The sequence below is a fragment of the Microcebus murinus genome, chromosome 17 (genome assembly GCF_040939455.1).
Source record: "Microcebus murinus isolate Inina chromosome 17, M.murinus_Inina_mat1.0, whole genome shotgun sequence".
Lineage (NCBI taxonomy): Eukaryota > Metazoa > Chordata > Mammalia > Primates > Cheirogaleidae > Microcebus > Microcebus murinus.
The window spans coordinates 46,811,740-46,836,968 of NC_134120.1; the positions used below are offsets into that span (position 1 = coordinate 46,811,740).

Sequence of the window (25,229 nt, forward strand, 5' to 3'; positions counted from 1 at the left end):
AAGTTCGAAACCAGCCTGAGCAAGAGCGAGACCCAGTCTCTACTATAAATAGAAAGAAATTAATTGGCCAACTAATATATATAGAAAAAAGTAGCCGGGCATGGTGGTGCATGCCTGTAGTCCCAGCTACTCAGGAGGCTGAGGCAGGAGGATTGCTTGAGCCCAGGAGTTTGAGGTTGCTGTGAGCTAGGCTGACTCCACAGCACTCACTCTAGCCTAGTCAACAAAGCGAGACTCTGTCTCAAAAAAAATAAAATAAAATAAAATAAAGGTTGAGTAAGACCTCAGAAGGTGATAGTTTGAGACTCAGAGCATGTGTTGGTAGAGGGAATATTATCAGTAAAGGTATCGGTAAGAGTGGGTATTAAGTAGGTAAGAAGATAGGTAAGTAAGAGACAAAAAAGAACTTAATCTGACCAGAGAAGAAGAGATATATTGAGTAGTCAAGGGAGAAACTTGGGGGTCAAAGTGTGGATACTTTTTAAAACTTGCATGGGAACTATAGGTGAAAACATTCTTTTAGGAAAATTAATCTGACAGTGGTATATATGATGTACTAGAAAGAAGAGTTTAGAGATACCTATTAGAAGCAGCATGCAATTTTCAATGTGTATTGAAAATTTGAAAGATAATATCTGGTCATTTTAAAAACATAATTTTTGACCATCTATGATTACTGGCTCTGTGCTAGGAGTTGGGGTTACTGAGGTGACTAAGGTATAGGTATGGTCTTGACTTGATCGAAACTCACATCCAAGAGAGAAAGATATTAAAATAATAATTACAAGCATGACAGATAATTAAAAGGAAGTACAGAATGCTATAGGAGTGTGTGACTAATTGCATTGGGGAGAAGTTAAGGAAGGCTTTGCTAAGGGTATGACATTTTAAGTTAAGAGCTAAAGAATAAATAGATAAAGGAGTAAAAACAGAAGGAACAGCTTGTGTAAGAACTATGACGTGAGGGAGAGTTTATTGCATTTGAGGATCTGAAGAATATAATTGAATTCTAGAGAATGGACAATGATAGTATTAGAGAAGTAGAAAGCAGATCATGAAGGACATTGTAAATCATTATAAGAACTTTGAGTTCGTTGATCTCAGTACCTAATAAGAATTTGATAAATATTTGTTGAATTGAATTAAATATACATTCAAGTTCTTATGTAAGCTTTGGAGGGTTGTAGACTAGAGCACATAAACATTTATGAACAAGTAAATTTTCCCCATTGGAATGTCCCCAAAAAAGTGGCCTTTTTTTTTTCCTTTTCTTTCTTTCTTTTTTTTTTTTGAGACAGATTCACCAAGGCCTAGAGTGCAGTGGCATGGTTATAGCTCATTACAACCTCAAACTCCTGGGCTGGAGCAATCCCCCTGCCCTAGCCTTCCAAGTAGCTGGGACTATACAGACTATTTTTTTTCTGTTTCTTAGTAGAGAATGGGGTCTAGCGTCTTACTCAGGCTGGTCTCAAACTCCTGACCTCAAGCCATCCTCCCACCTTGGCCTCCCAGAGTGCTAGGATTACAGGCATGAGCCACTGTGTCTGGCTTTTTTTTTTTTTAGATAGAGATGGACTCTTGCTATATTGCCCAGGCCTAGAATGCACAGTGGCTGTTCATAGGAACGATCATAGCTCACTACAGCTTTGAACTCCTGGCCTCAAGGGATCCTCCCAACTCAGCCTTCTGAGTAGCTGGGACTAACAGGCACAGCCACGACACCCAGCTAGAAGTAGCTTTTATGATTACTTTGTATGAACTCCAGAATTTCCATGCTGGTTGAAGTAGAAAGAAACCAGATTTTTTTTTTCTAAGTGATCTCGTGTCTGAAATTGGGTAATTAATTTGACTCAATAGTAAATCTTCAGTAATAAACACATAGAATAACACTCTTTAGAACACTAACTAATGTTTTCTATTAGTATGATGAATTATAATATACTTGTGATTTGATGAGTATTCTTTCAAATAATGTCTAATAAATCACTAAATTACTAAAGAGATTTAAGATCTCAATTATTTTTCTCATTCATAGGTTAAGAATCTAACCCTGCAGTTGGAGCAGGAATCAAATAAGCGACTGTTGTTACAAAATGAATTGAAGACTCAAGCATTTGAGGCAGACAATTTAAAGGGTTTAGAAAAACAGATGAAACAGGAAATAAATACTTTATTGGAAGCAAAGAGGTTATTAGAATTTGAGTTAGCTCAGCTTACAAAGTAAGTCTTGAAAATAACATTGTGATTTCTTTCTTTTTTGTGTTCGGCAGTGGCTTATGTTTTTGATATTTTGTGTGTGTACAGATTTATGTACTTAGAGTTTGTGAAAGAAAGACAGGAAAAAGAATTTAGAAATAAAAGAATTTGCTTGCAAAGAAAGTTTTGCAAGGGAATTTCAGACTTTGGAAAGATCAGCTCACTAAATAAAAATACAAATATTTAAAGGGAGACAAAAAGGAGATTATCAAGACTGCTGACTTTTTATGTTTTTAAGAGACTAAAGTAAGACATGGTGATGCTATGTTTTGTTTTCTTTCTTTGGTTCATCTCAGAATGTAAAGTGTGTTTTTTATTTTTATATTACTTTTGAGATGTCGTGTGCCTGCTTACAGGAAACGAATACAAAGCACGGTGTCAGTATTGCTTTCAGAATTTGTACAAGGACATGTTTCAAAAATTTAATGTAAAAGATGGGTGTATCTTATACCAAGTCATACGTTTTTATTTCTTCCAAATTTGTTTTGTAATACCTTCATTTGCCAGCTTCATTTACAACACAGTGATTCTTAGATAAAATTGTTAATTTTGATTAAGTTGGATTTATACTGGTGAAATTCTTTTCCCCTTTTAGAGCTACCATTTTCACCAAGTAATGTTTTTTATATTTTTCTTCTCCCAAAATAACTTACTCATCATTCAGTGGACATTTGTTATCTACTTTATTTCAACCACATGCCTTTTTTTTTTTCCCACATGCCTTTTTAGTTACTAAAAATACAAAGCTACTACTATCTAATATGAAAGCCTGGTGGCTGCAGATTTATTATTAATCCTTGAAAGTCTGTGTCTTTGGGTTGCATGGTGTTTCTCTGTTTTTTTTGAGATTGTCCTTCTTTATGTGAGTTGTGTTTACATATGTATTATATACATATAGTTGTCTCTTTATGTACATTCCTCTTCCTTTGTCAATGTATTGTTCTTGCTTTCCCTTCTCATTGAAATATGTTTTTTTTAAAAACATTATTTTAGTAAACCTTTTTTTATTTTAACAGCTTTAACAAACTATGAATAATATGAAGTCTAGTATAAATAGGAACATTTATATGCTATTTTTCTTTTTATCTGAAGACAATATCGAGGAAATGAAGGACAGATGCGAGAACTACAAGATCAGCTTGAAGCTGAGCAATATTTCTCGGTAAGTGAGAATCATTTTTAATACATACTTTTAAAACCTGATGTAAAACAAAGTATTTAGACCCCTTTATGGCTACTGTGATTCTTTTTCAGATGACTGTTCGTTTTTTTTTTTTTTTGAGACAGAGTCTCGCTTTGTTGCCCAGGCTAGAGTGAGTGCCGTGGCGTCAGCCTAGCTCACAGCAACCTCAAACTCCTGGGCTCGAGTGATCCTTCTGCCTCAGCCTCCCGGGTAGCTGGGACTACAGGCATGCGCCACCATGCCCGGCTAATTTTTTTATATATATATATCAGTTGGCCAATTAATTTCTTTCTATTTATAGTAGAGACGGGGTCTCGCTCTTGCTCAGGCTGGTTTTGAACTCCTGACCATGAGCAATCCGCCCGCCTCGGCCTCCCAAGAGCTAGGATTACAGGCGTGAGCCACAGCGCCCGGCCTGACTGTTCGTTTTTTGATAAACATGGTGACTTTCTATTTTTCGTCTGTTTTCTTACTTGGTTTATTAGGCCATCATTTGCATATGTTTTTAAATTAAAAAAAATTTTTTTTGGCCGGGCGCGGTGGCTCACACCTGTAATCCTAGCTCTCTGGGAGGCCGAGACGGGCGGATTGCTCAAGGTCAGGAGTTCGAAACCAGCCTGAGCAAGAGCGAGACCCCGTCTCTACTGTAAATAGAAAGAAATTAATTGGCCTACTAATATATATAGAAAAAATTAGCCGGGCATGGTGGCGCATGCCTGTAGTCCCAGCTATTCGGGAGGCTGAGGCAGGAGGATCGCTTGAGCCCAGGAGTTTGAGGTTGCTGTGAGCTAGGCTGACGCCACGGCACTCACTCTAGCCTGGGCAACAAGTGAGACTCTGTCTCAAAAAAAAAAAAATTTTTTTTCGTATTGTCAAAAAATCTTTCCCTGGGTGTATATTAACCTTAACTATTCAAAGTGCATACTAGTAACATGTGCAGAGTGGTCTGGAGTACCCTATATACTTACTGTCCGTATGCTTCCAGAGAGTAATCATCCAATGCCTCCAGGTGTTTGGATGGATGTCAGATGCTTGTGATGGTTCCTATGGATTCTTGATTTGCCTCTAGAAAATAATACTGTATAAAACCTGACCTCTGGCCGGGTGTGGTGGCTCACGCCTGTAATCCTAGCACTCTGGGAGGCCAAGGTGGGGCGGATTGCTCTAGGTCAGGAGTTCGAAACCAGCCTGAGCAAGAGCGAGACCCAGTCTCTACTATAAATAGAAAGAAATTAATTGGCCAACTAATATATATAGAAAAAATCAGCCGGCATGGTGGCGCATGCCTGTAGTCCCAGCTACTTGGGAGGCTGAGGCAGCAGGATTGCTTAAGCCCAGGAGTTTGAGATTGCTGTGTGCTAGGCTGATGCCACGGCACTCACTCTAGCCTGGGCAACAAAGTGAGACTCTGTCTCAAAATAAATAAATAAATAAAACCTGACCTCTTAGTTGATTGTTGATTGCTTGTGAGGATTTGGTTACATAGCGTTTAATTTGATAAGTTCTTAAGAACCAAATGTGAGATTTATCTTTAATCTGGGTTTTCATATCAGATTATTTTTCTTTTTATTCCTTCATTGATTACTTACATAAATTTCAGTATTTGAAGTCAAAGAGAAGAGATGGGAACTTGGGTCTTAAAGGCAAAATAGATAATTTAATTTTAGAAATTATAAATACTTAAAACTAGAGCAAGTCTTTGGAGCTCTTCCTTTATTTGCATTCCCATAGAATTTATGTATTTTTTCTTCTGGAGAAGTGCTGTTTCTTAGGGGAATAATTAAGTGTACAGTATAAAAGTAGTTCTCCACAGCTATTTGCTGACCCTATTTTTTTCATTCTCATCTTTTAAACTAAAAAGAGTAGTTTAAAAAGACAAAGTAAATAGACATGAGAACTGAAAGTTTACAACTTCAGCAGCTAATACAATGAGTCTATAAAACTAATTTTCTGGCCGGGCGCTGTGGCTCACGCCTGTAATCCTAGCTCTTGGGAGGCCGAGGCGGGTGGATTGCTCAAGGTCAGGAGTTCAAAACCAGCCTGAGCAAGAGTGAGACCCCGTCTCTACTATAAATAGAAAGAAATTAATTGGCCAACTGATATATATATAAAAAATTAGCCGGGCATGGTGGCACATGCCTGTAGTCCCAGCTACTTGGGAGGCTGAGGCAGGAGGATCGCTTGAGCCCAGGAGTTTGAGGTTGCTGTGAGCTAGGCTGACGCCACGGCACTCACTCTAACCTGGACAACAAAGTGAGACTCTGTCTCAAAAAAAAAAAAACAAACTAATTTTCTAAGAACCATTGTTCTATCAGTATATATTATTGATATGGTAGCAGAATATTTGATAAATCTTACTTGTATATATTTCTTCTGTCTCTAAACCACCCACTCCATACCACTTACCAAAAGGGAAATGATTTTTCTAACATTGTTCATTTCAAGAATTGTTCTTAACTTTTAAATTAGTAGTACGTGCTAAGTTTCTTTATAATATTTTCTCAAATAATATAATTTATAATACATTTTATTATAGTTTCTATATAATATCTATATAATAAATATTTCTATATAATAAATTATATTAATACCTATTTTAAGTGTCAATAAATGTCAGTAATACCTATTTTAAGGTCAATAAGTTTTTATAAATGTGTACACCTGTGTGACCACCACTGCAGTGAACATGTAAAATATTTCCGTCACCACAAAAACTTCCCTTGTGCCCCTCTGAAGTCAATCTTACCCACCCCCTTCTGTCCACAAGCAATGACTAATTGGCTCTGTCACTACTGATTATTTTCACTTGTTCTAGAATTTCATATACATGGAATCACACAGTATGTACTTTTTCTTTAGTACCTGATTTCTTTGACTCAACATAATATTTTTTATATTTACCATGTTGTATTTATAAGTAGTTCATTCCTTTTTATTGCTAAATAGTGTGACTATACCACAGTTTTTTTAACTCATGTGTTGATAGATATGTAGGTTGTTTATAATTTGGACCTGCTGTGAATAATGCCGTAATGAAAATTCATGTATAAAACTCTGTGTGGACATGCACTTGCATTTGTCATGGGAAAATACTTGGGAGTGGAAGTGTTGGGTCATATGTTAATTGTTTAACTTTATAAGAAACTGACAAACCATTTTTAACCCACTATAAACAGTTATTTCTTATTGTTTGTTTTGCAGACACTTTATAAAACCCAGGTAAAGGAACTTAAAGAAGAAATTGAAGAAAAAAACAGAGAAAATTTAAAGAAAATACAGGAACTGCAAAATGAAAAGTATGTCCATTTTACTTTAGAACAAGAATGAATTCAACAGGCACTCTTAAGTTTAAAATAGTGAGTAGGCGTGCCATTTTTCTGGTGGGAATGATACAGCACAGTTTATTGAGCTAATTCAGAACAAACCAGACTAGGCTGAAATTTACCTTTACGGTGAAGAAACAGTGCAATAAATCAACACTAGCAATGGCACAGAGATTCATTAAACTGTGACAAAAAATTGTTTGACAATTAATTGCTTTCAAGGGTCTTTCATTCCTAAATTTGTGAGTAAGTAATTTGTGATGTATTCACAAATCATTATTTTTAAGTTAGATAAAGGTATATAAGGTCTTCCTCTTAGTATTATCATGTTGGTTAATCTTCATTAAATGTATTTAGGGCCTTTGAAAGAGAAAGCCTTATAAAGCTATTTAAATTTAACAGCCTCATTTTAGAGTTGAGCTGCCAGGCCCACAAAATTGATACAACTGGGCTGGATGGTGTTAGAACAGACACTGGAATTAGTTTTCTGACTTGTTGTATGTTTTTTACATTTTACCACTTTTGAAAGAAATTTTAAAATTTTAACTATTGATGCAAATACAGAAAACAGCAAAACAAATACAGTTTTGTGAATTATATAACAATTGTCATCATAATCACCACCCATGAATGAGAACCTTGCTTTGCATTTCAGAAGCCCACTGTATCCCACTTCCTAAATATGCCTTCTTTCTTCCCCGCCATAAGAGTAATCACTATCCTGACATTTATTTGTTGAAGAACTAGATCTTTTGTCCTGTTGAGGTTCCCTCGGGTATGATTTTGCTAATCTCATTTCCATAGTTAGTTGAACATTTCCCCCTTCCTGTTTCCTGAAGATTAGTAAAGTGAGAGTTGCTCTGTCCAATATGGTAGCCACTAGCCTCATGCAGTCATTTAAGTTTAAATTAATTTACATAAAATTAAAACTTTAATTCCTCAGATGCGCTAGCCATATTTCAGGTGCTCAATAGTCACATGTGGTTAGTGTCTACTATATTGGCTAGCACAGATACAGAACATTTCAATCATTGTACAAAGTTTTATTGGAAATTCCTGACTTGGTGGCTTAATCAGATTCAAATCTCATTTGTAGAAGGGCAAAAACTATTTCATGTATAATCTTGTAATGTCTGGTTCCTTTGCATTGTTAACAACCATTGACACTCAATGTTAGATCCTTAATACATAAGGTGTTGCAAAATGGAGATATTTTACTTTTATTGTTCTTCATTTTTTGTTGGAAAATATAACTTTTACTTAAAATTTTTTTTTTAAGAGACAGGATTTCTGAAGTAAAAAATAAATAAATAAATAAATTATCTTTTGATTTAAAAAAAAAAAAAAAAGAGACAGGATTTCATTCTGTCACTCAGGCTGGAGTACAGTTGTGCAATCATAGCTCACTGCAGCCCTGAACTCCTAAGCACACATGGTCATTTCACCTCAGTCTCCTAGAACTACAGGTGCATGCCACTATGCCCAGCTAATTTTTAGTTTTTGTAGAGACAGGTTCTCAGGTGTTGCCCAGGCTGGTCTTAAACTCCTGATCTCAAGCGATCCTCCTGCCTCAGCCTCCCAAAGTTCTGGGATTATAGGTGTGAGCCACCGTGCCCAGCCTTAAATTCATTTTTAACAGTTTTGTAAGTAAATTTAGGTTATACTTTTCACTGTTTAACTTTGTTGACTTGATTAAAAATTAAGTATCGGCCAGGTGCAGTGGCTCACGCCTATAATCCCAGCACTCTGGGAGGGCGGGGCAGGTGGATTGCTCGAGGTCAGGAGTTCGAAACCAGCCTGAGCAAGAGCAAGACCCAGTCTCTACTATAAATAGAAAGAAATTAATTCGCCAACTAATATATATAGAAAATTAGCCGGGCATGGTGGCGCATGCCTGTAGTCCCAGCTACTTGGGAGGCTGAGGCAGGAGGATTGCTTGAGCCCAGGAGTTTGAGGTTGCTGTGAGCTAGGCTGACGCCACAGCACTCACTCTAGCCTGGTCAACAAACGAGACTCTGTCTCAAAAAAAAAAAAAAAAATTGCAAACATCCTCACCCTACCCGACTATCTTGCTGCTCAGTTCATATATCCTTCCGTGTTTTATTTATCTCTTCCTAATATTTTACAGAATTTGCTTACTTGTTTTATTTGTTGTTTTTGTCTTTCCACTAGAACTTAAGCAGTATGGCAGAAGGAATTTTCAAATGTTTTGTTCTTGGCTCTAATTCATTTCTACATGCTTAGTACCTAGAGTTGTACCTTCAGCATTGCATTGCTCAGCAAATATTTGTCAAATATAAAAATTCAAAAGACTTGGCTGTTATGGCAAGGCTATATAACAAGAGCTGGAAGAGAATGTGAAGGAGAGCCTTTTATTTTTAATGATAGCATAAACTTGAGCATGTTTAAATGGGGCATGGGAAGGAAATCAGAATGAAAAGAGTTGCACATCTGTTCATTCATTCAAATAAATAGAATGTGTGAGCACTTTCTATGGACCAGAAATTTTAGCAGTGAATAAGAACAAAACCACAGTTTATAGCCTTATAATCCATAAGAATATGAAATTATTAATAATTTTAATTCTTTGATGAGAGTGGAGAATAAAGGTGAGAGATTGGCCTTCAGTATTAGTAAAGACAAGTCTTTCATTATGGAGAGTTGTGAAGGAAGTTTGGATGAGTGTAGATGCAGATAATTTTACCCTGATCCTTTTCATTCTTTCTTGCTTTCTCTTGCACAGTTGCATAAGCAGGAATAGAAATGTATTGTGGGATAAAAAGGTTTTGTGGTATTTTAAAGTATAATTTAGATACTTTTATCTGAATTTGATTAAAAGCAGTAACCCTAGACAAGAACAATGTCATGATCAGAAGCCCTGTATTATAATAGCCAGCAAAACCACTCCTAGTATTCATAGGCTTCACATTGGTGGTATCGCCTCTCTTTTCCTAATGTACTAACTACTCTGCCCTTCTAAGACAACTATTTCAAATCTCTCTGCTCAAATCTCTGCCTTCCCCTCCTTCTCATACACATAATGGCCTTGTCTCCTAGAAGTCAGAAGAGAACATCTGTTCTCTCCCACCTCCATAGCAACTAGCCTATCTGCATCTGTACGTATAAGCCCTACCTTCCTTCTGATGATATAATGGACAACATGTGCTCTTATCTGATGCTAGCCCCTTGATCCCATCCCTTTTTGTCTACTTAAGAATATGACTGCAGCACTTCTCTCATTTTTCTTAAATCATTTTTCCCTTTCTGTAGTCATTCTCATTGTTATATAAACATACAGTTAGATGTCTCCTTAAAAAATAACCCTCTTAACTACATTATCCACATCTAGCCACTATCCTGTTTTTCTGCTTTTTATAGAAAACTTACTTGAAAAGTGACATACCAGGTATCTTGTGTCTTCTTTTCCCATTCTCTCTTAAGCTTACTCCAGTCAGACTTTTGCATTCATCACTCTGACAAAACAACTTTTCTTAAAGTTACTGTGGTCTTCCTAATAGTTAAAGACAATAGGAAGTTCTAAATCCTCACCTTGTTTAACAGCAGCATTTGACATAGTTGATTACTCTCTCTTGACAAAATTTCTTCACTTGGCTTCTGTGACACCGCACATTATTTTTCTTTTATTGAATTGGCTATTCTCTCTCAAGCTCCTTTGCTCCTTTGTCCCTTCTCATTTCTGAGACCATTTAGAGTTTGGAGGGCCCAAGGGATTACTCATTCCTTGTTCTCATCCAGTCTCATGGCTTTAAATAGCATCAGAGTATAAATACATACTCCCTTGAATTCCAGGCTTGTATATCCAGCTGCCTATTTAATGTCTCTGCTTGAGTATTTAATAAGCATCCCTTACTTAACAAGTCTGGTAAAAAGTCTTGATTCCCTCACTTTGCCAGCCTGCTCTTCCCTGTCTTCCCCATTTCAGTAACTAGAAATTCTGTTATTCCCAGTTGTTTAAAAAATTTAGAGTCCTCGTAGACTCTTCTTCTTTTTTTTTTTTTTTTTAACACTACATGCAATCTATCAACAGATTTTCCCAGCTCTAAGTAAAAATTATGTGTAGAATCTGATCGCTTCTCACCACTTGTACCATTGACTGACCTGGTCCAAACTGCCGTCCTCTCCAATCTTTATCATTTCAGTAGCCTCCTAAGGTGTCCCTGCTTCTGCCAGTGTCCTCCTATTGTCTGATCTTAGTACAGCAGCCAGAATGATCTTTTTAAAACATCAGAGTACCAGAATAAAAGCCAAAGTCCCTGTATTATCTTGGAAAGCCTTACAATGTCTGTTGCTCTCTCTCATCACTTTTCTTTTCTTTTTTTTTTTTTTTTTTGAGACAGAGTCTCACTTTGTTGCCCAGGCTAGAGTGACTGCCATGCATCAGCCTAGGTCACAGCAATCTCAAACTCCTGGGCTCAAGCGATCCTCCTGCCTCAGCCTCCCGAGTAGCTGGGACTACAGGCATGCACCACCATGCCTGGCTAATTTTTTCTATATATATCTTAGTTAGCCAATTAATTTCTTTCTATTTATAGTAGAGACGGAGTCTCGCTCTTGCTTGGAGTTGGTTTTGAACTCCTGACCTTGAGCAATCCACCCACCTTGGCCTCCCAGAGTGCTAGGATTACAGGTGTGAGCCACCACGCCTGGCCTCTCATCACTTTTCTTAAAACATTTCTCACTACTTTCCCCCATCTCTCACTGTACTCACTTTAGCTTTATTCAGAACATTCTTGGGGCATTTGTTATTTGATGTTCCTTCTGCCTGAAAGCCTGTATTCCCAGATACTTGCATGGCTCACTCTTTCATATCTCTTCTCTAATGTCATCTTAGCAGAGAGGCCTCCTTGATCACCCTGTAATGAAATAGTGACCACATTTATGGCTTTTTCCACCTTTCATCTTTTATTATTCTCTGTGGCATGCTCTATATTACTTGTTCACTTTTTAAATTGTCTGTATGGCCCAACTAATATATGCTCCCTGAGAGCCACCCAGAAAGTATCCAGCCATTGTTAATATAACAAGAACAGTTACAGAGCTGGATACTTTCTGAGCCCTACTACTCCTTAATTCCTAGAAGAACAGTGTTTGGCACATAGTAAACATTCAAATAAATAGTTGTTCGGTAAATGAGTTAATATTCTTTTCTTGTGGTAAATATATGTCTCCCTGTTCAGGCTTGAGGAAGAAAATTTTATTTGTAATACTCCCTTACTAGAAAATAGAAGATGGAAGTTACTTACTCATAACACATTTTGTTGAGCACCTACTGTATACAGGGATACAGTGGTGACCATTGGATAAGATAGCTTATCCAAAAGAGGCTTTATGGGAAGAGCAGACAGACTGAAATGATCTTGTTCTGGTCTGAATGTCAATGCTGAGAAGTTTTAAAGTGCAATTTCCAAGGAGCATTCCCAGAATAGTTTATGGTGGTTTGCAAATCTTTTTATAAGTTTTCATCATCTCATTGAATTTCAGAGCTAGAAGCGCCCTCACAGATAATTCAGTTTAACTCTCTCATTTTACAGATTTGATTAAATTGGGAACTTGACCAGAGTCCCTACCCAGTTAGCTAACGATAGTACAGAGATGATGGTCCAGCCTTGGCCTCCTGATTTACCAGCCAGTGATTTTTCCACTGTACCATGCTGCCTTCCATTCCAAATCCACAACAAATTGATTTCAAAAATAGACTGTTTGCTATTGCTTTATTACCTTTTCTTAGTTAAACACAATAGCATATAGAAGATTAAATAATTATTTACATTTTTATAATTTTTCAAAGTGTGAGAGGTTAAATTCATTGCTTTTATAGAAAGTTGGTAATGGATTCAAAGTTTATTTTAAGCAATAAAATACTTAGTTCTTTATATCATGTAAAGATAATTATGTTTTTAAGTATGTGATTAATTTGGAAAAATGAACTGAAATTGTTTATATCCATTTATTTTAAAAATCTGTTGCAGAGAAACTCTTGCAACTCAGTTGGATCTTGCAGAAACAAAAGCTGAGTCTGAGCAGTTGGCTCGAGGACTTCTAGAAGAACAATATTTTGAATTGACCCAAGAAAGCAAGAAAGCTGCTTCAAGAAATAGACAAGAGATTACAGATAAAGATCACGCTGTTAGTCGGGTAAGTGTGATGGTCAGGTAAGTTATATAACTAAAACTGATTTAAATCAAAATAAATCACATCTAGGGTGTTTGTGCATGTGTATTTACTTCTGCTTTATACATAGTGGTCATTCTGTATTCATGTATAAAATAGTTTATATAATCAAAAAAAAATTTTAATGATTAAAATTCTTATTCAACACATTGATATTTTTTTTCCTTTCTGGCTGAAAATCTTATAAGTTATATTAATATTTCATGTGAAGAAATGCTTAGCTTAAATTCGTTTATTCTCTTAATACATTGAAACGGATTTTATGGGCCAGAATTCTGTGAAATTCAGAAGAACTATTTAGGGATGAGAAATTCTTTGGATAATCTACAAATCCATTGTAAGAAAATCAGTACTCCAAATGATTACCCATTCTGAGGCTTATAGTATATAGTATAGTCTATATAGAATCATGGGGATAAAAAGGAGAGTTATGGAGATTTTTCTTTTGAAGCCACCATTAAGTGCTCTCATATAGGCAGGCATGGGTTTAAATGCTAGTGTTGCCCCTAAGAAGGTTTATAGTCTTGGCAAAGTTCCTTCCACTTTCTAAGCCTCAGATTTCTCATCTAATAGAAAGGCCAGGTGAGGTGGTTCATGCCTGTAATCCTAGCACTCTGAGAGGCCAAGGTGGGAGGATCACTTGAGCTCAGGAGTTCAAGACCAGCCCAAGCAAGAGCAAGACCCTATCTTTACTAAAAATAGAAAGAAAGTGGCTGGGCAACTAAAAGTAAAAAAAATTACCCGGGCATGGTGGCACATGCCTGTAGGCCCAGCTACTTCGGGAGGCTAAGATAGGAGGATCGCTTGAGCCCAGGAGGTTGAGGTTGCTGTGAGCTAAGCTGATGCCACAGCATTGCAGCTTGGGCAACAGAGCAAGACACTGTCTCACAAAAAAAAAAGAAAAGAAAAAATATATCTATTCCTCATGATTGTTAATGAGGATTAAATGAAATAATATAGATAGAATGATTAATGAATACATTGCTAAAAGTAATTGATCAATAAATATCTTACTGTCATTTGCATCATCATTATTCAGATGAAGAAACAGGCCAGAAAGATTATGACTTACTTGAGTCATATAGTAGGTTAATTGAAGAGCTAGAACTAAATACAAATTTACTACTTTCCAGTCTAGTTCTTTTTCCCTTTTCATTCATACATATCACATATATATATGTATATACTGAAAAAGTTTTTGGAAGCTATTATTTTTTAAATATTTTTTACTTAATTATATCTACATATTTTAAACTGGGCACCAGGCATTTTCTGTAGTTCAGCAATGTCTTACCTTTCTTCATCTATGGAAAATGTGAAGTGTTATTTTAAAGGTTATTGCTTTAAATATGAGGATAGCAAAAAGGCTGTAGCTTAAATCTTTATGTGCTTCATTTAGCTTGAAGAAACAAATAGCATGCTAAGCAAAGATAATGAACTATTAAGAAAAGAAAATGAAGAACTAACTGAGAAAATGAGGAAGACAGAGGAAGGTATGTGGGTTTTTAAAAAATAACATTAAAACAAATTCAGTGATTACTCTTTAGCTATTTATGTTGTATGTTAGGTTTTTGAAATATCTATTTTCATTTGTTAAATAACTTCTGTAACTTTAAGAATTATCTTAATGAGGTTACTGAAAGTTACTGTGTAGTATATACTAATTTGAATGATTATAAGGACATTGTTCTTTTGGAATGCAGAAGTTGGAACTCATGGCCTTAAGGCCACATGTGGCCCTCCAGTTCCCCAAGTGTAGCCCCTAGACTGAATCCAAACTTCACAGAACAAATCCCTTTATTAACAGGATTTGTTGTGTAAAATTTGGATTCAGTCAAAAGGCTACACTCAAGGATCCAGAAAGCCACATGTGGCCCCAAGGCCACAGGTTCTCTACCCTTGAGCCATAAAATAACATTTTAGGTAATTTGTTGACAGAATATGAATTGAAGAAGGAAGAGGAGATCAGTATTCTTAAGGCTGCCTTTGAAAAGAATATCAATACGGAACGAACCCTTAAAACACAGGTATACATGCTTTCAGCCTTTTCCACGTTTTTGTACTTGAGTATCATATATTCATAAAGTTAATAATTGCTCTTCGTGCACATTTTCCTAAAACCAAGATTTGTAGGTTCAAGCTTGTTATTAGAACAAATGTAAATTCTTTCCCCATTAACTATAGAAAATGTATTTGTGAAATAGAATTTCAATTAAGAAAGTTAACTTGTCTGGTAATATTGTACAGTTGTACAAGATAAGGGCATGGGGCCAAGGCATAGAAACCTTATTTGCTAGTACTAGAATCTAACATCAGAGTGGGACTAGCATACTCCTGATTTGGTACTGGGTTGCAAAGTTAACCAAATAGAGGCTCCTAGGTCTTATATTTGAATTGTAAGATAAGTCAGTGTTAGTTACTTATGCTACCAGTTATCATATCCCAGCCTTCATCAGGTTGTCCTAATTTTCACATACATAAAAAGTCCTGCTTCCTGATTTTGAAGGAAAAGATACATTTTTAGGAGAGATTTAAATTGCATGACTACCATATAGATCCTTATTAATAATATTTTAATATTTTAATAGGCTGTTAATAAGCTGGCAGAAATAATGAACCGAAAAGATTTTAAAATTGATAGAAAGAAAGCTAATACACAAGATTTGAGAAAGAAAGAAAAGGAAAATCGAAAGCTGCAACTGGAACTCAACCAAGAAAGAGAAAAATTCAACCAGATGGTAGTGAAACATCAGAAGGAACTGAATGACATGCAGGCGGTAAGATTTGTGTGTGTGCATGTAGGATTATTTTCTTAAATTGTTATTACTGTATATACCCATTATTTGTCTTGTTTAGATTGCATTTTCTTGTATAAAAATATATTTTAGTTTATGCTCTTCACAGTTTGATCATTATTACTCTAATATGAACCATGATCTTGTAAAACTAAAAAGATGTTCTATTACCTATTACATCTTGAGTAATTTTTACCCATTAGCAGCTGCTTGATTAGAGGCCCTGCTTTGACAGAGACAACCAAAGTTTTGCCTCTTTCATTTCAGACTGAAATTTGGATATAGCTGTTATAATATTGATTATAATTGGGGTAGAGTATTTTGAAGTATTCTAGATTATTTTTTCTAGTCAAGAATCACTTTTCTGAAATCAAAATATCAAGCCTGATTTTTTTTGATACTCCCTGGCTTATTAATAGCACAAAATTGAGGGCCTGGTGTCTGGTATTAAACAGACTTAGATCCAAGCTTTGACTCATCATTTATGATTTTACCATCCTCAGAAGTTTTCTATACCTTTTAAACTATTTCATTTGAAGAAAGAAAAGCATTTTCTGTTGTTTTTACTATATATTTTTTGATGCCTTAAGTTTAAAAACAAAAACTCTTTTAAAGCAAGAAGAAAAGGAGCTTATCTAAGCAATGTACTACTAAGAAGGAACTTTTAGAGTGTATCAAAATATTAGCAATTTAGATTACTTATTTATATTTCAGTTAATGCTTAATGTTGGAAAATATTTGAGCTTGATTATATTGTCTTGGTTTTTTTCAAAAATAGCAATTGGTAGAAGAATGTACACATAGGAATGAGCTTCAGATGCAGTTGGCTAGCAAAGAGAGTGATATTGAGCAATTGCGTGCTAAACTTTTGGACCTTTCGGATTCTACAAGTGTTGCTAGTTTTCCTAGTGCTGATGAAACTGATGGAAACCTTCCAGGTAGGAATAATTCTATTATGTCTTTCAAATTCGTTTAAAATGTCATAAAAATTAGTGTATATTTCTTTTATTTGATTTTCTGTCATTTTGTCCATGTATTTTTAAGAAATAATTCTTGTTTCTGATAGCCAAGGCCTGATGATGATTGTATACTTAGTGCATTTTATAGAATAAAAGCAGTATGGTAAGCAATCTTAGGCTATTAAAATAGACTTGAGAATTTCTACCTGAATAAGAACCTAACAAGGTTTACTAATTTATTTTGAGCAACCTAACTCAATGGTGAAAGTTGAAGATTCTGTTACACCTCTCACTATTTAAAGAAAATTTTGTTTTTGTGAGTAGCAGCTGTTTAAAGTTTTATGTATTATTGTGCTAAAACTAAGAACTTTACTTCATAATCAGAACCACAGCAGCTAGTGCAGAAGCCTATCTAATGAAGTAGTGATAAGGTTTAATTGGACTTTATGTTAAGTGTTAAGTTTGGAGACATGGGTAAAAAGGGTTGGGCAATACAGTGAGAGGACAGGGGATCAAATAAAGGCAGAAGTGAGTGGCTAGAATTTCAGATGTTTTAATATGTCTTCTTTTTCCCAGTAAAGAATCAATTAAAAAGTAAGCACAGCCTCATTCTTGCCTTAATCATAGTGTAAGCTGTAGTACATTTGTGTTGTCTTAACAGAGATGAGACATGCATATATAAATTCAATTCAGACATGAAGTAAATAGGTTATAATTATTAAAACTTGCATTTATATATACTGTACATTCTTAGTTCTGGATTTTATAGATATTACTTGTTTTTGAGAATTTTGATATAAGAAACTTGAAAAACCACTTACAGAATTGTATGCTATATTTCTTGGTCAACCAAGTGGGACTCCACCATCATGTAGAGGATGAGGGTAAAAAATAAATAGGACTCAAAGTGGGAAATGAATTCAATTCCTACTTGTATACCGTGTGATCCCTGCCCTCATTTTTTTGTGGCTTTGCTATCCCAAAAGCAGGTATCTGGAAAGGGAAGGTCAGGGAAGGAATATTTCCTAATCTAATGGCCAAGGAATTCTTTCTGTTTTCCTATTTTTGGCTCTCTGAGACTGCCTGCCTCTTGAGAAACTTGTAGGTACTCACATGATTCATTATTGGAGGATCACTTTGGATTTAACAATAACCTCTAGCTTCAGCTGTTGTTTAAACATCTTTCTAAAGTTAGACTTAATCATCAGTAAGAGTATGACTTTTAGAGGTGTTTGGCTAGATTCTTTCAATTGTGGAAATGAAATTGTAGTTTAGATTTCCACTTCTTTAGCCCTAAGATACTTCTGGAGTTATTTAGTAAAAGGTTTTTTTTACTGTATTTAGTATCAGTTAAAAATATTGACCTGGCTTTTTTTTTTTTTTTTCTTTCTTTATTCCACCCTTTTCCCTTTAACTTTGTTTATAATGTTGCTTTTCTTTGCATTGAGTTAAACATTTCAGAGACTGATACATTACTGGTATTATTTAGAAGACTTGAATATTATTTAGAAGACTTAAATTGAAAAATGAGTTGGTGGGACCTCTAACAAAGAAGAAGGTGATGAGTTTTATCCTCCATCCTGGCTTATTCAGGAAGGCTAAACTCATAGGATCATCATATGGTTTGATTGTCCAACTTAGATTAGGAATCCATTTAAATTTCAGAATCTCCACCTAATAAATTGACTTAGGAATCATTCAGCAAAGAGATTTAAAAATATTTCTACTGGCTCCATTCTGAGTATATTGCTTAGAGTATTAGTGTACTTTCAGAGATTTTGTTTTTAAGGTTTTAAAGTCCAAACCAAATGAGAAAGAAGAAAAAAAGTACAGATGGCTATTCTGCACTGCTATACAATGAGGCCAGTTAGGTATCTCTTTTCCTGTTACTTTGTTCTCAATCTTAAAACTTTACAAAATCTTGACAGTGCTAAACCTTAAGTTTCACATTGGAAGTAAAAATTAATGGATAATCTTTATCAATATTATTTACCTCTCTCTCTGTCAGATATTTTGCTAGTAAATTGAAAATCTATACTACAGCCACCATTTAATAGATGCTCAAAAATGGTCCCTGGCAAATAAAGTTAAGTTTTTATAGTCATATCTAGGAGGAATTGTTGAAGAATGTTGATACTCAGTATTAGAGAGTTACATATCTGTCATTCAAATGTCTGAAAGATTTCTTGAAGGTAATGATTAATGATTAATTTTTACTTAAGTTTAGAAAAATAGTAAATGAATTTACAGACTAAAAAAGGGGGAAGACTTTGAATAGATTAATTTACTCAACAGTTTAAAAAAATGGATCTTGAAATATGGTCATTTTTAGTTTAATAAAATTTTTTTTTAAGTAGTTGATGAATGGATACTGTGACTTTTAATATTTCTATGAGACTTTATCAGTTAGTGTAAAGATTCTAATTTAATTATCTCACAGATCTAGAGTTCTGCCTCTATAAATCTCTGAGTATCTTGTTATTGACTAAGTCTCTCCTTTAAATTTCCCAATTCTAAAAATCTTATTTAAAAAAGTTACTCCGTCTCTGAATTATCATTCTTAAAGTCACTTTCTTTCTCTTAATTCTTTTATGTCTTTATCCTCCCTTTGGTTCTGTGGCAGTTTATGGCCTAGCACACTGTATAAATTTAAGTTACTCTTAGCAGTATGCATTGCCTGTTGCCTAGATGAAAAAGTCTTTAATGTGATAACTGCAGCTTCATTCTTTCTATTTCTTTCTTTTGGAACTGTTGGCCTAGATATCTGGAGAGAATGTAGAAGTAGATGAAGCATTAGGGAAAACACTTGGTGTCACCACTTCATTAGTATTCATTATTTCTTTTTTTTTTTTTTTTGAGACAGAGTCTCGCTTTGTTGCCCAGGCTAGAGTGAGTGCCGTGGCGTCCTAGCTCACAGCAACCTCAAACTCCTGGGCTCGAGTGATCCTTCTGCCTCAGCCTCCCGGGTAGCTGGGACTACAGGCATGCGCCACCATGCCCGGCTAATTTTTTATATATATATCAGTTGGCCAATTAATTTCTTTCTATTTATAGTAGAGACGGGGTCTCGCTCTTGCTCAGGCTGGTTTTGAACTCCTGACCTTGAGCAATCCACCCGCCTCGGCCTCCCAAGAGCTAGGATTATAGGCGTGAGCCACAGCGCCCGGCCAGTATTCATTATTTCTTATGAATTATCTGCATCATTCTCTTTTTCATCCAGCTTGATCTTAGGCTATGTAAATTAAACCTGAAAATGGTAGATTTCTTGGTGTGTTTCCAAATATTTGAGTATATGAGGGTTTCTACTCTGCCCAAATCTAACCAGTGATTTGAAGATAACACATCTGAATTCTTGAGTATTGATTGGTTTCATTTTCTTTTTTATATCACTTTTGAAGTTAATTAAAATATTTCAAAATGGTTCTTTACCTCTTTCTTAAGCAGTGTGTGGTTTATGCACGTAAACTTCAGTAGTCTTCAGAGGGTTAGCTTTGATGTTTAAACCGGCTGTATTGAATATTGATTTACTGTAATTAGACTCTTATTTGAGTATAAGAATCAATTGCTAATATTGCAATAATATATATCTAATGTTTTGTAAATTCAAATTGCTTGACAAAAATATTGTATAAAATTTGGAGCCAGGTTTTTGTACTTTTTTAGCATATTTGTGATAATCTAGACTTAGAAGTTCTCAGCATGAGTTTCATTTCCTTATCTGGAAAAGCAGATTTCTCTGTTTGCAGTGTGAAAGATAGCATTTACAGTGTTACACCTTCAGATTGCCACTGAAGTAGTCCTGGTTTTAGAGGAGGGCTTTATGTTTTTAAAACTTATAAGTATATTAACTTGTATCTAAGGTAGGAGTAAGGAAACAGAGGAGAAGCCAGTATATATTTTTTTAATTTGTTAACACTGAGCTTAGTTCAGTTGCTTTTCTGAGGGAATTCAACAGAAGGAAAAACTAAAATTCTCTCCCATAACGTTATATTTTTAAATTGGCAAAAACCTTCATGTCACCTCAGCACTTTCATTTGAGTTCCATATTTCTTCATTTAATTTAAATATGAGCAAATATAAAAGTTGGGCTTATTTGATTCATAAAATGCCTTTGATATATACAATTTCTAAAGGAACATTGAAATGACAGATAAAGTCATAACATGTAACAACTTACCGAAAATAAGAAAACACTGGCAGGTTAACCCAAACCTAGAGCCAGAAAACATGGATGTTTTCATCATTCTGACAAAAAAATAACTATGGGAGTGGAGTATTTGGGCATACACAATTTTGTATAAATGTCAAGATTTCAAAGGCTTTCATATCTTTTGTTTTCAATGAGGAATTACTGATATTAAACAGTCTTGTATCATCAGATATTGAATAATTCTTATTGTAAATATTGTTCATCTTTATGTTTTCCAAACCACACTTTAAAACAAGAGCTGCAATTTCCCTATTACAGTAATGGGGAAATTTCCTAGCAATAACCTTTTTGCTTTTGTAAGATAAAATATTTGAATGATCAATATATGATCAGCAGCCTTCTGCATGTTATTTAATATAAATCTGCCTGAATTGCAAAATAATCCACATCTCTATCAAGTAACTTATCTGTGTGTCAGTTGCCATCAGATATATAAAACAAGTGTTAGAATATGGTCCCTGCTCTAACAAAACTTACCAAAGATCTACTACCTAAGGAACCTAAACAATTATTTTGTAAACTAAATAGCAGCAGTTAAGAAAAAAGTTGAGAGAAGAAAAGGGTCATTTTGGATTGAATAAAGTTACCTCATTATTTTCTTATAACAGCTACAATTTATATGATGGGGAATAACATAAGCAAAGGTGTGGAGATTTTAAGTACATGGTAGAAATAGAAAAAAAAGCTAATATTACCACAATTCAATTAACTGCAGAGCTTGTTTGGGGACAGAACAGTGTTTAGCTATAGAAGCATAAGCTTTGGAATTAAAATACCTGAGTTTGAACCCTGGAACTTTCACAGATACTGACAGAGTAGCCTTTGCACAAGTTAGTTCACTTTGCTAAGCCTCAGTCTCTTCATAATAGAACCTATCCTATATTCCTAGGGATATAATAGCCTATATTACGATTATACATAGGTTAAATATGAGATATGACATGTAAAGCAGTTGGCAAATAATAAATGTACACTAAATGTTACCTGTTGTTACTATTACTGTAAGACTAAACTTTATAGCTTTTAAATTATGTGAAGAGGAACAGTACATATTCCCATTAAATCATGATTTGAACCATAGTATAATCTGTCACATTATAGCATCACCCTTTAAAGTTAGTTACTCTTCTATTCTTTTGTTTCAAATATAATAAGATACAGAAAACACTTAAATTGAATGAATTTTCTTATCTCCAACCTGATATATATAATGATTTCTAGTACAATCATATTTATCCCCTAAAGATAAAGTTTCTAATAAACATTAGTTAAATTTAAATAGTCATGATAATTATTATAAAATGTCTTAATCAAAATAGTCAAGGAATTTCTGGTATGCACAGACTAGTTGAGATATTACCAGTTGACTGGCTGAATTCTATGTTTTTTTACTGTTTATTAAATTAATGTATCATAAACTTAAAAGGCTTTATTCCCCTTCAGTTTGAGAAGAATTGTAATTGGACTTACCACTAGAATTAAGTGCCCCCCCCTAACTAAATTTGGACAACTTTATTAAAATTGTTATGGATATTTTACCAAAAAGTTTATCAGAATGTTGTACTGAGAAAACAAATAAAATGCTTGTCTCTTATTCTTTATATCTAGTTGGTCTGCCTGCATTCCTTATTTATTTATCTTCTATTCTTGTCTTCTGTGAGTAATAGGACACTTCTGTACTTTTGCTTGCTCTTTCTTGTGTAAATCATGGCTCTAATTTGTTCCACTTGCTGCATAATTTTTCTTTTCTTTTTGCTGAATATTTTTATATGAATGTTAAATGATATTTAAAGTCCTCTGTGTCATACATATCCCATTTAAGCTGCAATCCATTTCAGTCTTGCCTGGCTCTTAAGGGTATTGTTACTTCATACTTTTGTAATTGAGTACCAAATGTTAATTTTATGGGAAAAGTGGCTTGGAGTTTTTTTCTGCAATATTTGTATGGCCATAAAGTTTATCTGTGTGATTGAAGCATGGAAGAGCAAATTATAGCACTTTTTCATTTGTGTTCAATTGCCTGTTGCTGCATGCTGTCAGACAACTTGTAATCGTTTTTCCTGTTGTTATAATTTAAAACTGACTATGATATATTCTTTTTCTCCTAGAGTCAAGAATTGAAGGTTGGCTTTCTGTACCAAACAGGGGAAATATCAAACGATATGGCTGGAAAAAGCAGGTACCATATGCCTAATTTTTTTCTAACTGATATTTTGTTATATATTTTACTTTAAAACATACAGATTATATTATCAACTGCTTTTTTATGAGCATTGATTTTAGGTTAATACAGTATAATCTAAATATAAATGGCAAATATTATGTTTGTCACTTCAAACCAAGTTAATGTTGGTTTTGTATCTCTTCCCCTTTTTTCTCATTTCAGTATGTTGTGGTGAGCAGCAAAAAAATTTTGTTCTATAATGATGAACAAGATAAGGAACAATCTAATCCATCTATGGTGTTAGACATAGAGTAAGTTGCCTTTGATTGAATTTAAGGTAGTTGAGTGTTAAATTTGATAATTATTTTTAGGCTTACAATTTAGTTTATATTTTGTGTTATTTAAATAACGTTATACACTTTTCTGTTTTTCTTTCTTTCTTTTTGTTTTTTTGAAACAGTCTCACTCTGTCACCCAGGCTAGGGTGCAGTGGCGGCATCATAGCTCAGTACATCCTCAGACTCCTGGGCTCAAGCGATCTCCTGCTTCAGCCACCTGTACTTTTCTGTTTTTCTTAAACTTAAATATTAACTTAAGGCCAAGGCTGGAGGATGGCTTTGGACTAAGAGTTCAAGACCAGCCTGGGCAACATAGCGAGACCACCATCTCTACCAAAATAAAAAAAAATTAGCCGAGAGTGGTGGCACATACCTGTAGTCCTAGCACTTGGGAGGCTGCTGAGGGAGGATCACTTAAGCCCCCAAAGTCAAGGTTACAGTGAGCTATGGTTGTGCCACTGTACTCCTGCCTGGGCAACAGAGAGAGACCCTGTCTTGATTAAGAAAAAAATATAGTTAGGCCTATGATGATTGCCTTTGTACTGAACATGTAGAAATGTTTTTTCTTGTCATTATTCCCTAAACAATATAGTATAACAATTATTTACATAGCATTTACATTGTATTAAATATTATAAGTAATCTAGACATGATTTAAATTATATGGGAGGATGTGTGTAGGTTATATGCAAATACTTTGCCATTTTATATCAGGAACTTGAGCATTTTGGTATCCTTGAGTATCCTGGAACCAATCCCCACAGATATGGAGAGATAACTGTATATAATGTCATCACCAAATTATGATAATTTTACTTCTTTCTTTCCAATATGTATGCCTTTTTCCACATATGTAAATTCACATGACCACCACCACAGTCAGAATACAGAACAATTTTGTCACAGGGATCCCTATGCTACCATTTTGTAGCCACAGGCAGCTTCCTTCCCTCCACTCCTTCCTAATCTGTGGCAACATTAATCTGTCTCCATTTTTATAATTTTGTCATTTCAAGGATATGATATAAATGGACTCAACGTGTAATCTTTTGCAATCAGTCAGCTTTTTTTTTTTTTTAGAGAGAGAGTCTCACTCTGTTGCCCAGGCTAGGTTGCAGTGGTGGCATCATAGCTCACAGTAATCACCAGCTCCTAGGCTCAAACAATCCTCCTGCCTCAGCCTCCCTAGTAGCTGGGACTACAGGCACACACCATGATGGCTGACTAATTTTTCTGTTTTTTTGTAGAGATGGGGGTCTCCCTCTGTTGCCCAGGCTGGTCTTGAACTCATGAGTTCAAGCTGTCCTCCTGCCTTGGCTAGGATTACAGATGTGAGCACCATGCCCGGCCAATCATCATTTTTTAATTTATTCAACATAAATTCCCTTGAAATTGATCCAAGTGGTGATTTATTTATTTTTATTTTGGGGTAATATTCCATGTTATGGATGAATCACACTTTGTTTAACCATTCATTTGGGTAGTTTCCGGTTTGGGGCTATTCTGAATAAAGTTGCTATGAACATTTATGTATAGGTCTTTATATAGGTATAAAGTTTTATGTAAATTTTTGTTTTTTGGAATAAAGGCCCAAGAATGCAATTGCTGAGTCATGTGGTAAGCATATGTTAAGTTTTGTAAGAAATTACCATACTCTTTTCTAGAGTGGCTCTGCAATTTTATATTTCCATCAGCAGTGTACATGTGAATTAGTTTCTCTGCATCCTCACCAGCATTTGATGTTATTATTACTTTTACTTTTTAAACCTGATAGATGTATGGTGGTACACCTTGTGGTTTTAATTTGTA

At 34.9% G+C, this 25,229-nt stretch overlaps 1 protein-coding gene across 3 annotated transcripts in view; it reads left to right on the forward strand.

Moving 5' to 3' along the window:
- Window positions 1–25,229, forward strand: part of ROCK1 (Rho associated coiled-coil containing protein kinase 1) — a 150,597-nt gene that overhangs the window by 120,062 nt on the left and 5,306 nt on the right. For 2 of the 3 annotated variants that reach the window (XM_012746164.3, XM_012746163.3), the window contains exons 20-29: window positions 2,036–2,220; window positions 3,349–3,418; window positions 6,641–6,735; window positions 12,753–12,918; window positions 14,354–14,447; window positions 14,893–14,981; window positions 15,543–15,731; window positions 16,528–16,687; window positions 23,027–23,097; window positions 23,305–23,393. In XM_012746164.3, the coding sequence (XP_012601618.1) occupies window positions 2,036–2,220; window positions 3,349–3,418; window positions 6,641–6,735; window positions 12,753–12,918; window positions 14,354–14,447; window positions 14,893–14,981; window positions 15,543–15,731; window positions 16,528–16,687; window positions 23,027–23,097; window positions 23,305–23,393 (1,208 nt within the window). Of the gene's footprint in view, window positions 1–2,035; window positions 2,221–3,348; window positions 3,419–6,640; window positions 6,736–12,752; window positions 12,919–14,353; window positions 14,448–14,892; window positions 14,982–15,542; window positions 15,732–16,527; window positions 16,688–22,526; window positions 22,575–23,026; window positions 23,098–23,304; window positions 23,394–25,229 lie in introns of those variants that run through there. The other variant, XM_075993608.1, reaches the window with a different exon arrangement.